This window comes from Solanum lycopersicum, chloroplast (assembly GCF_036512215.1).
Source record: "Solanum lycopersicum chloroplast, complete genome".
Classification (NCBI taxonomy): Eukaryota; Viridiplantae; Streptophyta; class Magnoliopsida; order Solanales; family Solanaceae; genus Solanum; species Solanum lycopersicum.
In genome coordinates this window covers 52,501-65,000 of record NC_007898.3, presented here as the reverse complement: position 1 = coordinate 65,000, position 12,500 = coordinate 52,501, and the positions used below count along the sequence as shown (strand labels likewise).

At 36.2% G+C, this 12,500-nt stretch overlaps 8 protein-coding genes and 3 non-coding genes across 11 annotated transcripts; 4 read left to right on the top strand and 7 right to left on the bottom strand. All coding sequences in view use genetic code 11, as the record gives it.

Moving 5' to 3' along the window:
• Nucleotides 1-144: 144 nt before the first annotated feature.
• petA (cytochrome f) lies at nt 145-1,107 on the bottom strand. The gene has a single exon. It carries the CDS (start codon nt 1,105-1,107, stop codon nt 145-147), a length of 963 nt encoding a protein of 320 aa, YP_008563101.1.
• A 219-nt stretch (nt 1,108-1,326) lies between these two features.
• On the bottom strand, nt 1,327-2,016 carry cemA (chloroplast envelope membrane protein). Its single transcript has one exon. It carries the CDS (start codon nt 2,014-2,016, stop codon nt 1,327-1,329), a length of 690 nt encoding a protein of 229 aa, YP_008563100.1.
• A 729-nt stretch (nt 2,017-2,745) lies between these two features.
• On the bottom strand, nt 2,746-3,300 carry ycf4 (photosystem I assembly protein ycf4). Its single transcript has one exon. The coding sequence runs from the start codon at nt 3,298-3,300 to the stop codon at nt 2,746-2,748; it is 555 nt and encodes a 184-aa protein (YP_008563099.1).
• A 444-nt stretch (nt 3,301-3,744) lies between these two features.
• psaI (photosystem I subunit VIII) lies at nt 3,745-3,855 on the bottom strand. The gene has a single exon. The coding sequence runs from the start codon at nt 3,853-3,855 to the stop codon at nt 3,745-3,747; it is 111 nt and encodes a 36-aa protein (YP_008563098.1).
• Nucleotides 3,856-4,601: 746 nt separating this feature from the next.
• accD (acetyl-CoA carboxylase carboxyltransferase beta subunit) lies at nt 4,602-6,125 on the bottom strand. Its single transcript has one exon. The coding sequence runs from the start codon at nt 6,123-6,125 to the stop codon at nt 4,602-4,604; it is 1,524 nt and encodes a 507-aa protein (YP_008563097.1).
• A 759-nt stretch (nt 6,126-6,884) lies between these two features.
• rbcL (ribulose-1,5-bisphosphate carboxylase/oxygenase large subunit) lies at nt 6,885-8,318 on the bottom strand. Its single transcript has one exon. The coding sequence runs from the start codon at nt 8,316-8,318 to the stop codon at nt 6,885-6,887; it is 1,434 nt and encodes a 477-aa protein (YP_008563096.1).
• An 814-nt stretch (nt 8,319-9,132) lies between these two features.
• Nucleotides 9,133-10,629, top strand: atpB (ATP synthase CF1 beta subunit). The gene has a single exon. The coding sequence runs from the start codon at nt 9,133-9,135 to the stop codon at nt 10,627-10,629; it is 1,497 nt and encodes a 498-aa protein (YP_008563095.1).
• On the top strand, nt 10,626-11,027 carry atpE (ATP synthase CF1 epsilon subunit). Its single transcript has one exon. It carries the CDS (start codon nt 10,626-10,628, stop codon nt 11,025-11,027), a length of 402 nt encoding a protein of 133 aa, YP_008563094.1.
• Nucleotides 11,028-11,249: 222 nt separating this feature from the next.
• On the bottom strand, nt 11,250-11,322 carry trnM-CAU. The gene has a single exon. It is a non-coding gene; the product is annotated as a tRNA-Met (tRNA).
• A 189-nt stretch (nt 11,323-11,511) lies between these two features.
• Nucleotides 11,512-11,549, top strand: trnV-UAC. Its single transcript has one exon. It is a non-coding gene; the product is annotated as a tRNA-Val (tRNA).
• A 569-nt stretch (nt 11,550-12,118) lies between these two features.
• On the top strand, nt 12,119-12,155 carry trnV-UAC. Its single transcript has one exon. It is a non-coding gene; the product is annotated as a tRNA-Val (tRNA).
• Nucleotides 12,156-12,500: the final 345 nt, after the last annotated feature.

Here is a 12,500-nt window from a genome sequence, read left to right as displayed (position 1 = left end):
TAGAAAAAGAGTATGTAATGTAGATTTTGAAGAAGAGTATAAATAAGACAAAGGAGTTTTCATAATTTCATTTTTTTGATCATAAATAATCGCCAACAAGAATTTGGTTCTTTTTACGTACTTGATATCGATAAATCTGCGAATCTAGAAATTCATTTCGGCCAATTGAACCTTCTCGAACTGTTTCTTTTTAAGAACCAAAAAGATTTGTGCCAAAATAACAGATGCCAAGAAGAACAAAAGTCCTTGGACACGTAATGGATCTTGAAGTACTATTTCTGCATCTCCCTGACCAAATCCGCCTACATTAGGATTACTCGTTAATGGTTGATCAAATTTGATAGATTCGCCCTCGGAAACAAGAAGTTCTGGTCCGGGAGGGATAATATCAACCACTTGACGTCCCTCCGACGCATCCGTTATGGTTATCTCATACCCCCCTTTTTCTTTTCGTATGATTTTGCTTACTATACCTGCTGCTGTAGCATTATAAACTGTATTGTTACTCTTGTTGCCGTCGGGATAAATCTGACCCCTTCCCCTGTTCCCGCCTACGTATATAGGATATTTTAAGAAGTGAACATCCTTCTTAGTAGCAGGGTCCGGGGAAAGAATAGGGAAGGTTATTTCACTATATTTTTTACCAGGGACAGGGCCTACCACAAGAATATTTGTTTTATTGGGGCGATAGCTCTGAAAAGACAAATTGCCAATCTTTTCTTTCATCTCAGGAGAAATACGATCGGGAGGAGCTAATTCAAACCCCTCCGGTAAAATAAGAACAGCTCCGACGTTCAACCCCCCTTTTTTACCATTAGCAAGAACCTGTTTCAGTTGCATATCATAAGGAATTCGAACAACTGCTTCAAATACAGTATCAGGAAGTACCGCTTGTGGAACCTCAATTTCCACGGGCTTATTAGCTAAATGGCAATTGGCACATACAATACGCCCAGTCGCTTCTCGTGGATTTTCATAACCCTGCTGTGCAAAAATGGGATATGCACTTGAAATGGACGTCCGAGTTAAGATATATATCATGAGCGATACGGAAATAGATCGAGTAATCTGTTTCTTTAGCCAAGAAAAAGCATTTCTAGTTTGCATGGTCCAATCATTGATCGCGAAAATTTCTACAATAAATTGGGTAGGTCGCTAGTATAGTTCCCTAGCCACGATTCTGCTATTTGCTGGAATAATCTAGGATGAATCTTCCCGATGGTTAGAAATAGGAAGAGTAAATATGATTTTCAATACTTTGCTTATGTACAACTACAAAGTACTAAGCATTCTAATTGGATTAGATTAATATCAATGGATCCTTTATCATTCAGTTATTGAATCATAAAGCAGTAAAATTGACGGAGACAGACTAGTTAAATAACGGAAAAGCCAATATTTAAAACATGTATCAAAAATTACTGGAAGGATGCAAACAAGAATAGTTATAGTTTGCTCATTCGCAACAACTCCAACCTCGTTATAGATAGAGCGTATAACGAATTCCCAACCTGGGGGTGAATGATATCCGAGAAAAAACTCACTTACTAGAAGAATACACAAAGCTTTTGCTGTGTCACTTAAGTTATATAGGAATTCCTGAGCCCAAGAGTTAAGAATAACAAGTTTTTCCTTACCCAAAATTGAATACCCGCTTAGAATACCAAACCAGATTATATTTGTTGAGAAGTGCAAAATCGTATCCATACGATTCTCATTTTGTATCGTGATTAATTGGATCGTTTCTTTATGGATTCCTATCCCAAACTCTTCGAGATGTGTTTCCGAGTATTCCTTGATCATTTCGTCCAAGAAGAGGAGTTCCTCTAATTCTCTGAATTTTTCTAGAAGACTCTTTTCTTGAATATTATTCAAGACAATTTGGGATTGCCCAGTATTCCACCAATTAGTAACCCAAGATTCCAGCCATTTATTAACTGAGAAAGAAATCCACCAGGGCAAAAATACTATAGATGCAAGATAGAAAAGAGGAGTGAATGCTTTCTTTTTTGCCATTTTTTCGTCTGTAAATTGTTAATCAACCCATTCGTACACTCTATGCGATCGAATATTTCTTACACACATGAGTTTTATACAAGGTATCGAACTTATGAATCTATTTTCTTTGTGATTTTGTGGTTAGTCTTTGAATCTAGAAAGAATACAGAAATAGGCTAAGAATTCACTTCGAATGAAGAAATTGAGAATATTGTTTCCTGATATCTCAATTGGTCAAATTAAAAATCAAGTGTATCCTTTCGATGAATGATCGAAAGAACCACTTTAAGTAATGAATATTATTCAGATTTTGAGACGAAAGAACTCCTTTGCTATCAAAATATCCAATATTTCGAAAAAATTTCATTGATTACCCATAGTCAGGAATAGAATAATTGAGGGAAAGATATTAGGATGATAAAAAAAAAATGACTAGCAAAGGATAAATTGGCTAGTTCTCAGTATTTAATTAAGAAATCCAATTGTTGGTCATTAAAGAATACAAAAGAAAGAATTTCAAATTTACAAGATACGATCTATCTGGATCTAAAGTGTCAATTCCAACAAATATTGAACTAAAAAAAATTCTTGCTTTCGAAATGGTTTGCCGTCTGAGATGAATCTATTATTTCGATTTGTTATTTGTTATTGAATTGCGTGCACATAAAGACCATAAAAAGAGTTTCGTTTTATGGTTCTTTCATATACGTTTTCTTTAATTGAATGAACGTTCTGATTCTCAATTTATCAAAATACTTCAATTGGTACACGCAAGAAATAGGCTAATTCAGCAGCCTTTTGTTCAATTTCTCGTGGAGTCAAATTCTCATCAGTACGGGTCAAGGGAATGGACCCCTGGCCTCGGATGTCCATATAAAGAACACGACGAGCATAAATACCCTCTTTAACTTCTATTCTAACGGACTGAATATCTTTTATAAGGAATCGGAGGAATATGCGACGATTTTTTCCCGGAAATCCCCAACGAAAGATACAGACTATTCCCTCCTTTCTATCGAATCGATCATAACCACTACCTACATTCCAGGAAATTGTGCACCACAAATAAGAGCTAATAAAGAGACCCGCAATTCCGTAGAAAGACATCACGATTCCTTGTGGAAAAAAAATGATTTGCTGAGGCGGAAAAAAAGATAGCAAATTTCTACCAAGATAACTGGAAGTTCCAACTAATAAGAAGCCTAATGAACCTAAAAAAAGGATCAAGGCCCAGCAGAAATTACTTATTTTTCGAGACCCCGTTATAAGTTCTATCCATATATCGTCTGATCGCCAAGTCATACTTTACTCGATTGCATTTTATTGGAATTGAGATAATACCCCAGAAAAATTTGACTTTACTTTTTTGTTTCCGAAGTAACTCTCATCAACTAGCACTAGTTTGAGGTGAACTAGCACTAGTTTGATGTCAACCTTTAGGAGTAATTCATCAAATTGGTTAAATCTAAAATAATAACATACTCTTTATTTAATACGATCCCACTATACATATCGATATACATATAGATTCACCGACTACATTTCAGCCATCCAGAGATCCTGATCTATTTGAAAATTGCTAGAATTGATATATCCATATATCATGTTTCTGCGGGCATAAGAGTTTTTTCCTTTATGTTCGGTGGAAATCACATGTTATACTATACTCCAATAAATAGATATCCGTGTTATGATACAAGTCCACGTTTTCAAAAAAAAAATGGATGAGATTGGGTCCCAGCGGATCTAAACAATCTTGTTTTTTTGAACATGAAGAAATAAAGAAGCCATTGCAATTGCCGGAAAGACTAGGCCTACTAACGGCACAAAAATAGATGGAAGGTTCAAATTTGTCATAGAAGGGGTACCTCGATTTACTATTTGTATCTGTTATTATGTTATTATATAAATAAAGATATCTTGTAATAATTATAATTAAATTAAGAATTTGAATTCTAATTAGATATTAGATAATATTTATTATTAATAGAATTTGAAGAATTTGAAATTCTTAGTATAGATCGAAGTATCGATATATCTAAATCTAACTGAGTACGTATAATAAGAATAAGTGCAAAGAATGTAGAACTGTAGAACTAAATAAATGGACTTATTCATCTCCTCCATGAGAAAGATATGTATGATAATAAACTTTATTATTTTTCTTCATTTCTTTGTCTTTTGTTCTTGTCTTCTACTTTTCTAAAAATAGATAAAGAGTTTTTTACAGATTATCGACGGATTCATTCGAATCCGACCCAACATGGATTTTTAGCTAAAATGGTTTTTCGGTAGATAGAGAAAGATACAAAACTCTATTATCTCTATTGAAATTTCAAATTATATACCTAAGACAAGACCAAATTCGTTTTATTTTACTAATTTCACGAAAGGAAGAACTCACTCTTGGTGATAAAGGTTTCTTGATTCGTAATCAGGAATATAGGTCAAAAAAAGAGTTATCCTCAACTTTCGTTTTAATTCTTTCTACAATTCGATCTTCTATCACCAAAGAAAAGGCCATTATTATCTTATTTACTTTGATTCCGATAAACTAACTACTTTTTGCTACAAACACAAAAAAAATAATTGAACTTAGTGCTCTACTTGATTTTGCTTGACTTTTGATTCAAAGGAAAAAAGGCGTGGAGCTTAAATAACTCACTCAGAACGCTTTTTAAAAGATTACGTGGTACAATTAGGTCGAATAAACCCTTCTGGAATAAGTATTCAGCTGCTTGTGAACCTTCGGGTACTGTTTTATTCAATGTTTGTTCAATTACTCTTTTACCTGCAAATGCAATGTAGGCATTGGGTTCGGCAATAATGATATCCCCCAACATACCAAAACTAGCTGTCACTCCACCAGTTGTCGGAGATGTAAGGATTGATACATAAAATAATTTTTTATTTAATTGATAATCATATAAAGCAGACGATATTTTAGCCATTTGCATCAAGCTCAAACTTCCTTCCTGCATGCGCGCCCCCCCAGAAGCACACACTATCATAAGAGGTAAATTTTGATTGGCAGCGTGTTCAATCAAACGGGTGATTTTCTCTCCGACTACGGATCCCATACTACCCCCCATAAACTGAAAATCCATAACCCCAATTGCTACGGGAATGCCGTTTAGTTGGCCTATGCCTGTTTGAACAGCCTCGGTTAATCCTGTCTTTCTTTGATAAGAATCAATACGGTCCTTATAAGGCTCCTCCTCCGAATGAAATTCAATGGGATCCAGCGAGACCATGTCTTCATCCATAGGATCCCAAGTACCCGGATCGATCAAAAGTTCAATTCTATCCGAACTACTCATTTTCAAATGATATCCACATTGTTCACAAATATTCATTTTTGATTTCAAAAATTTCTTATAATTTAATCCATAACAATTTTCGCATTGAACCCACAAATGCTTGTATTTTTGAGTTACCTCGAGATCATTAGAACTTTCTCTTATAGTTAAATCACTGTCCTTTGTGCGAGTTCGTCTACTGGAACCCTCGTTTTCACTACTATTTAGACTTTGACCACTACAAATGGCCCTATAAATGTAACTGTCACCGTTACTCTCACTACCACTTATAATGGAAGTATCTATACAGATTTGAGACTGAAGATAATTATCAATGCAACTATTAATGTGATTATTCCAACTATATTGAGTATCATACATGTAAGACATGTAAGAATTATAGTAGGGATCTTCGCCCCTAAATCCATTATTCAGATAACTCGAGTTTCGATAACTATAAAAAGAACTTTCTAGTTCACTCAGAAAAGAATGATCGTTGTCAACCTCAAAAATATGATTTTCAATATCAAAATAGATGGAATAACTGTCCCCATTCCTATCACTAACTAAAAAAGTGTCATTAGAGATGAAATTCCAAATGTCTTTAACGCCGAATAAATAATCAACATTACTGCAACTATGAATGTTTTTCACTTTTAGATTTGGATCTTCACTGGTATTTTCAATAGGACCAAGACTGCCCATTGATTTATTTAGCCCACACCTGCGTTCGAACTCCTTCTTAAACAACATCGAATTAAACCACCATCTTTCCATAGAGTTTTCTTGCCCCCTATTTGCATGAAAATACAATAGATGAATAGTCATTCGCTATAAAATTCTTTATTTGAATATCTTATTTCCTATCAGACTAAGCATAGAAATCCAATCACTAGGATTATTAACTAATACGGATTGTGAGTATTCAAAAAAAGTTCTGAATCTGGGGGAACACTTCACTATATATTAATATGTTGGAACCCCCTTTTATTATTAAAAAGAATATAAAAATAATAGAATTTTTGATAAAGGGCGGCTTCTCCTATGTCGTGTCAAATTCGCATCGAAAAAAAGAGATTTGTCCTCTCTTATAAATATAAAGAAATAAAAAAAATTCGTAAAATCTCGTCTAATACTAATATCTAATCACTAACTAATCTAACAATCTAAAATCTAATAATAAGTAATAAATTAAGGTTCTATTTCAACACGGAACAAAGGGGACAATATACAGGATGGGTAGAAAGAGTTGGAATACTTGGCTTGATTCAGGGAAACTACAAACTACAGGATAGAAAAGAATATACCAATCCTAAGGATCCGTAGGATTAATTGTGGATCCAAGACAATAATAGAAAGATTTGAGTCTTAGATTTTGATTTAGTTTTCTAGATTTTGTATTTCAAATCTTGATCAAAATATATGCAATAGAATCTTAGTTGTATTCGGCCCAATCTTTTACTAAAAGGATTGAGCCGAATTAAATTGTAATGTAATTCAATTAAGAGAACGAAGGATAATTACTTGAGTTCTTTCTCCTTATCCTTCTTTATTTCCTGCTAATTTATCTGCTAATGTCTACTGTTTTTACTTATCCAAAACGTCCACTGCTGCAAAATTAAATACGATCTCTTTCCATACCTCACAAGCAGCAGCTAGTTCCGGGCTCCATTTGCAAGCCTCGCGAATAATCTCATTACCTTCCCGAGCAAGATCACGTCCTTCATTACGAGCTTTTACACATGCTTCTAGAGCTACTCGATTAGCTACGGCACCTGGCGCATTACCCCAAGGATGTCCTAAAGTTCCTCCACCGAACTGTAGTACGGAATCATCCCCAAAGATCTCGGTCAGAGCAGGCATATGCCAAACGTGAATACCTCCTGAAGCCACAGGTAGAACACCTGGTAAAGAGACCCAATCTTGAGTGAAATAAATACCGCGACTTCTATCTTGTTCAACAAAATCATCACGCAGTAAATCAACAAAGCCCAAAGTTATGTCTCTTTCACCTTCAAGTTTACCTACTACGGTACCAGAGTGAATATGATCTCCACCAGACATACGTAACGCTTTTGCTAATACCCGGAAGTGGATACCATGATTCTTCTGTCTATCAATAACCGCATGCATTGCACGGTGGATGTGAAGAAGTAGACCATTATCTCGGCAATAATGAGCCAAGGTAGTATTTGCGGTAAATCCCCCCGTTAAGTAGTCATGCATTACGATCGGAACGCCCAATTCTCTAGCAAATACAGCTCTTTTGATCATTTCTTCGCATGTACCTGCAGTAGCATTCAAGTAATGCCCTTTGATTTCACCTGTTTCAGTCTGTGCTTTAAAAAGTGCTTCGGCACAAAATAAGAAACGATCTCTCCAACGCATAAATGGTTGTGAGTTCACGTTCTCATCATCTTTGGTAAAATCAAGTCCACCGCGAAGACATTCATAAACAGCTCTACCGTAGTTTTTTGCAGATAACCCCAATTTAGGTTTAATAGTACATCCCAACAGGGGACGACCATACTTGTTCAATTTATCTCTTTCAACTTGGATCCCATGAGGCGGACCTTGGAAAGTTTTAACATAAGCAGGAGGGATTCGCAGATCTTCCAGACGTAGAGCGCGCAGGGCTTTGAACCCAAATACGTTACCTACAATGGAAGTAAACATATTGGTAACGGAACCTTCTTCAAAAAGGTCTAAAGGGTAAGCTACATAAGCAATATATTGATCTTTTTCTCCAACAACGCGCTCGATGCGGTAGCATCGCCCTTTGTAACGATCAAGACTGGTAAGTCCATCGGTCCATACAGTTGTCCATGTACCAGTAGAAGATTCGGCAGCTACCGCGGCCCCTGCTTCTTCAGGTGGAACTCCAGGTTGAGGAGTTACTCGGAATGCTGCTAATATATCAGTATCCTTGGTTTGGTACTCAGGAGTATAATAAGTCAATTTGTACTCTTTAACACCAGCTTTGAATCCAACACTTGCTTTAGTCTCTGTTTGTGGTGACATAAATCCCTCCCTAGAACTCATGAATTAAAAATTATCACAACAACAAGGTCTACTCGACATGAATTCCGCGTTAATGAAACTTTTCACAGGAATCTGTCACAAAATTTCCAACTAATACTAATATTATCAATTAATCAGAATGGTTGATTATTAGACCATGGTATTTGATTTGCCAAATACATCATTATTGTATACTCTTTCATATATATAGCGCAACCCAATTTTGATTTTTTATCTTTTTTTTTTTTTGAAATGGAAATACCTAGCTAACCTAAATAATAAGAACTTCCCCCTTGACAGTGGTATATGTTGTATATGTAAATCCTAGATGTGAAAATATATGGAATTCCTCTATGAATCTATGAAAGGTATAAAAAAGAAAGAAAAACGCAAAGAAAAGAATAGGCTAGGCATAAATCGATATGCTGAAATTGAAATAAAAAAGAAATAAGAAGAGGAGCCCATTAGATACAAATAATGAATCGTAATAGAAATAGAAAATAAAGTTCAGGTTCGAATTCCATAGAATCGATAATATGGATGGGCTTGTCTATAATGGTAGACAAATGAAAGACTTTCTCAAGATTTTGATTCATCCACTTGAGATTGTTAAATGAAAATAGGTTGGGTGAGCTGCCAAATTAACTCAGTCTCATTGAATAAGTAAACAATTGGATTGGTTCAATTGCATGGTGCCAACGAAATCGAGTGCTAATTCCGATTTTATTGAATTAACCGATCGACGTGCTAGCGGACATTTTTTTTGAATTCGATAATTTTGGAAAAAACATTTCGACATATTTATTTTATTATTATGAGAATCAATCCTACTACTTCTGGTTCTGGGGTTTCCACGCTTGAAAAAAAAAACCCGGGGCGTGTCGTCCAAATCATCGGTCCGGTACTAGATGTAGCCTTTCCCCCGGGCAAGATGCCAAATATTTATAACGCTCTGGTAGTTCAAGGTCGAGATAGTGTTGGTCAACCAATTAATGTGGCTTGTGAGGTACAGCAATTATTAGGAAATAATCGAGTTAGGGCTGTAGCTATGAGTGCTACAGAAGGTCTAACGAGAGGAATGGCAGTGATTGACACAGGAGCTCCTATAAGTGTTCCAGTTGGGGGAGCGACTCTGGGACGAATTTTTAACGTGCTCGGAGAGCCTGTTGATAATTTAGGGCCTGTAGATACTAGTACAACGTCTCCTATTCATAGATCTGCGCCCGCCTTTATACAGTTGGATACAAAATTATCTATTTTTGAAACAGGAATTAAAGTAGTAGATCTTTTAGCCCCTTATCGCCGTGGAGGAAAAATCGGACTATTCGGGGGAGCTGGAGTGGGTAAAACAGTACTCATTATGGAATTGATTAACAATATTGCTAAAGCTCACGGGGGCGTATCCGTATTTGGCGGAGTGGGTGAACGTACTCGGGAAGGAAATGATCTTTACATGGAAATGAAAGAATCTGGAGTGATTAATAAAGAAAATATTGCAGAATCAAAAGTGGCCCTAGTTTACGGTCAGATGAATGAACCGCCGGGAGCTCGTATGAGAGTTGGTTTGACTGCCCTAACTATGGCGGAATATTTCCGAGATGTTAATGAGCAAGACGTACTTCTATTTATTGACAATATCTTCCGTTTCGTCCAAGCAGGATCCGAAGTATCGGCCTTATTGGGTAGAATGCCTTCCGCTGTGGGTTATCAACCGACCCTAAGTACCGAAATGGGTTCTTTACAAGAAAGAATTACTTCTACCAAAGAAGGGTCCATAACCTCTATTCAAGCAGTTTATGTACCCGCAGACGATTTGACCGACCCTGCTCCTGCTACGACATTTGCACATTTAGATGCTACTACCGTACTATCAAGGGGATTGGCTGCCAAAGGTATTTATCCAGCAGTAGATCCTTTAGATTCAACGTCAACCATGCTTCAACCTCGGATCGTTGGTGAGGAACATTACGAAACCGCCCAAAGAGTTAAGCAAACTTTACAACGTTACAAAGAACTTCAGGACATTATAGCTATCCTTGGATTGGACGAATTATCCGAAGAGGATCGTTTACTCGTAGCAAGAGCGCGAAAAATTGAGCGTTTCTTATCACAACCCTTTTTCGTAGCAGAAGTATTTACCGGTTCTCCAGGGAAATATGTTGGTCTAGCAGAAACAATTCGAGGATTTCAATTGATCCTTTCCGGAGAATTAGATGGTCTTCCTGAACAGGCCTTTTATTTGGTAGGTACTATCGATGAAGCTACCGCGAAGGCTATGAACTTAGAAATGGAGAGCAATTTGAAGAAATGACCTTAAATCTTAGTGTACTGACCCCTAATCGAATTGTTTGGGATTCAGAAGTGGAAGAAATTGTTTTATCTACTAATAGTGGTCAAATTGGCATATTACCAAATCACGCCCCTATTGCCACAGCTGTAGATATAGGGATTTTGAGAATACGCCTTAACGACCAATGGTTAACGATGGCTCTGATGGGTGGTTTTGCTAGAATAGGAAATAATGAGATCACTGTTTTAGTAAATGATGCGGAGAAGGGTAGTGACATTAATCCACAAGAAGCTCAGCAAACTCTTGAAATAGCGGAAGCTAATGTGAAAAAGGCTGAAGGAAGGAGACAAAAAATTGAGGCAAATCTAGCTCTCCGACGAGCTAGAACACGGGTGGAGGCTAGCAATCCGATTTCATAACTAGTTGGTACGTTCGAATAATAAAAAGAAGTTCTCTTTCTAATCCTATTTAGATTCTGTCGGGTGAATACAATCAAATACAATCAAACAGAATCCAATTCTGATGCAAAAATTCAAATTAAAAAATGAAATAGAAAAGATACAAAATAAAAAAAAAAAATATCACTAAAGGTGGGTTGTAAACCTTATTAGATACCATTGACTCTGGTATCTAATAAGTTTTACCTACTATTGGATTTGAACCAATGACTCCCGCCGTATGAAAGCAGTACTCTAACCACTGAGTTAAGTAGGTCATTTATCATCCCAAAGAGAACCAAACGAAACCCATCCTGTCGATGGATTATAAATATCATATTACTTATAAGCAATACTAATATAAGGAATACCACTCAAAGAGATCAAAGATTCTTGATGTTGGATCTTGGAATATTTCTCTTGACAAGAATTTACCTACATGATAAAATATGTATCACAAGCACTAAGGGCTATAGCTCAGTTGGTAGAGCAACTCGTTTACACGCGCGCCAATGTTTTTCAAGGGAGTTCATCATACAATCAGAAAAATTGATCTTGTTGAGAAATCGATGTCTTACTCCATAACTTTGAGGGAACCATAGCCTGACAAAGGGTTCGGTCCAATTTGGACGCCCATTTAGGAGGTGCCAAACAGACCCCATCATTGATTTGAGATCTTGATAAGGTGAATACCCAGTCTATTCAATGCTAGGCCATAATGAGTATAAGGACCTCAAAAAAATCTCTTTTCGTCATATGAACTTTAAGGTGTATGAAGTTTCATATTTGATTTTTAAGCAGAACGATAGAGACTTCATTTAACTTAGGTTGATCTAGGCCAGAGACAGACCTACGTCAAGATAATCCCACCTTTGAAACACTTTGGTAATGCTCCCAAATAATGAATCAGAGCACATGGAGCCATTTCCTTATCTTTTTTTATGTCAAGAAAAAAAATGGCAGACTAACTGATATTTAGATCAGTTAATGAAGGAGCCCAATGCAAAAAAAATGCATGTTGGGTCTTTGAAACAGTTCAGATCATTTTAATAATAAGAAGTTTGATCTGTTTTACCGAGAAGGTCTACGGTTCGAGTCCGTATAGCCCTATAAAAATGAAAAATGCAAAAAAAAAATTGTATAATTTGCATTTCTTCATTATTATTTCTTGCTTGTAACTAAATGAAACCCAATTATTCCTATAAGTTTACTCACGGCAATCGTTTAAGCAGATGAAAGAAAAAACGCATATCAATGGATCCAATAGATATTGATTTTTGCAATTGCAGATAAACAAACCAACCTTTCGTCATTAATCTTCGGAGGCGAATTACATATTCATATCTACAATAAAAGAATTAGTGAGACTCCCTTTCTTTTGATATCCCCAATCTTATTGAATTTTGGAAGTCAACTCATTTCACGGGCCTGGTGAAATGCAAAACTACGACGAGG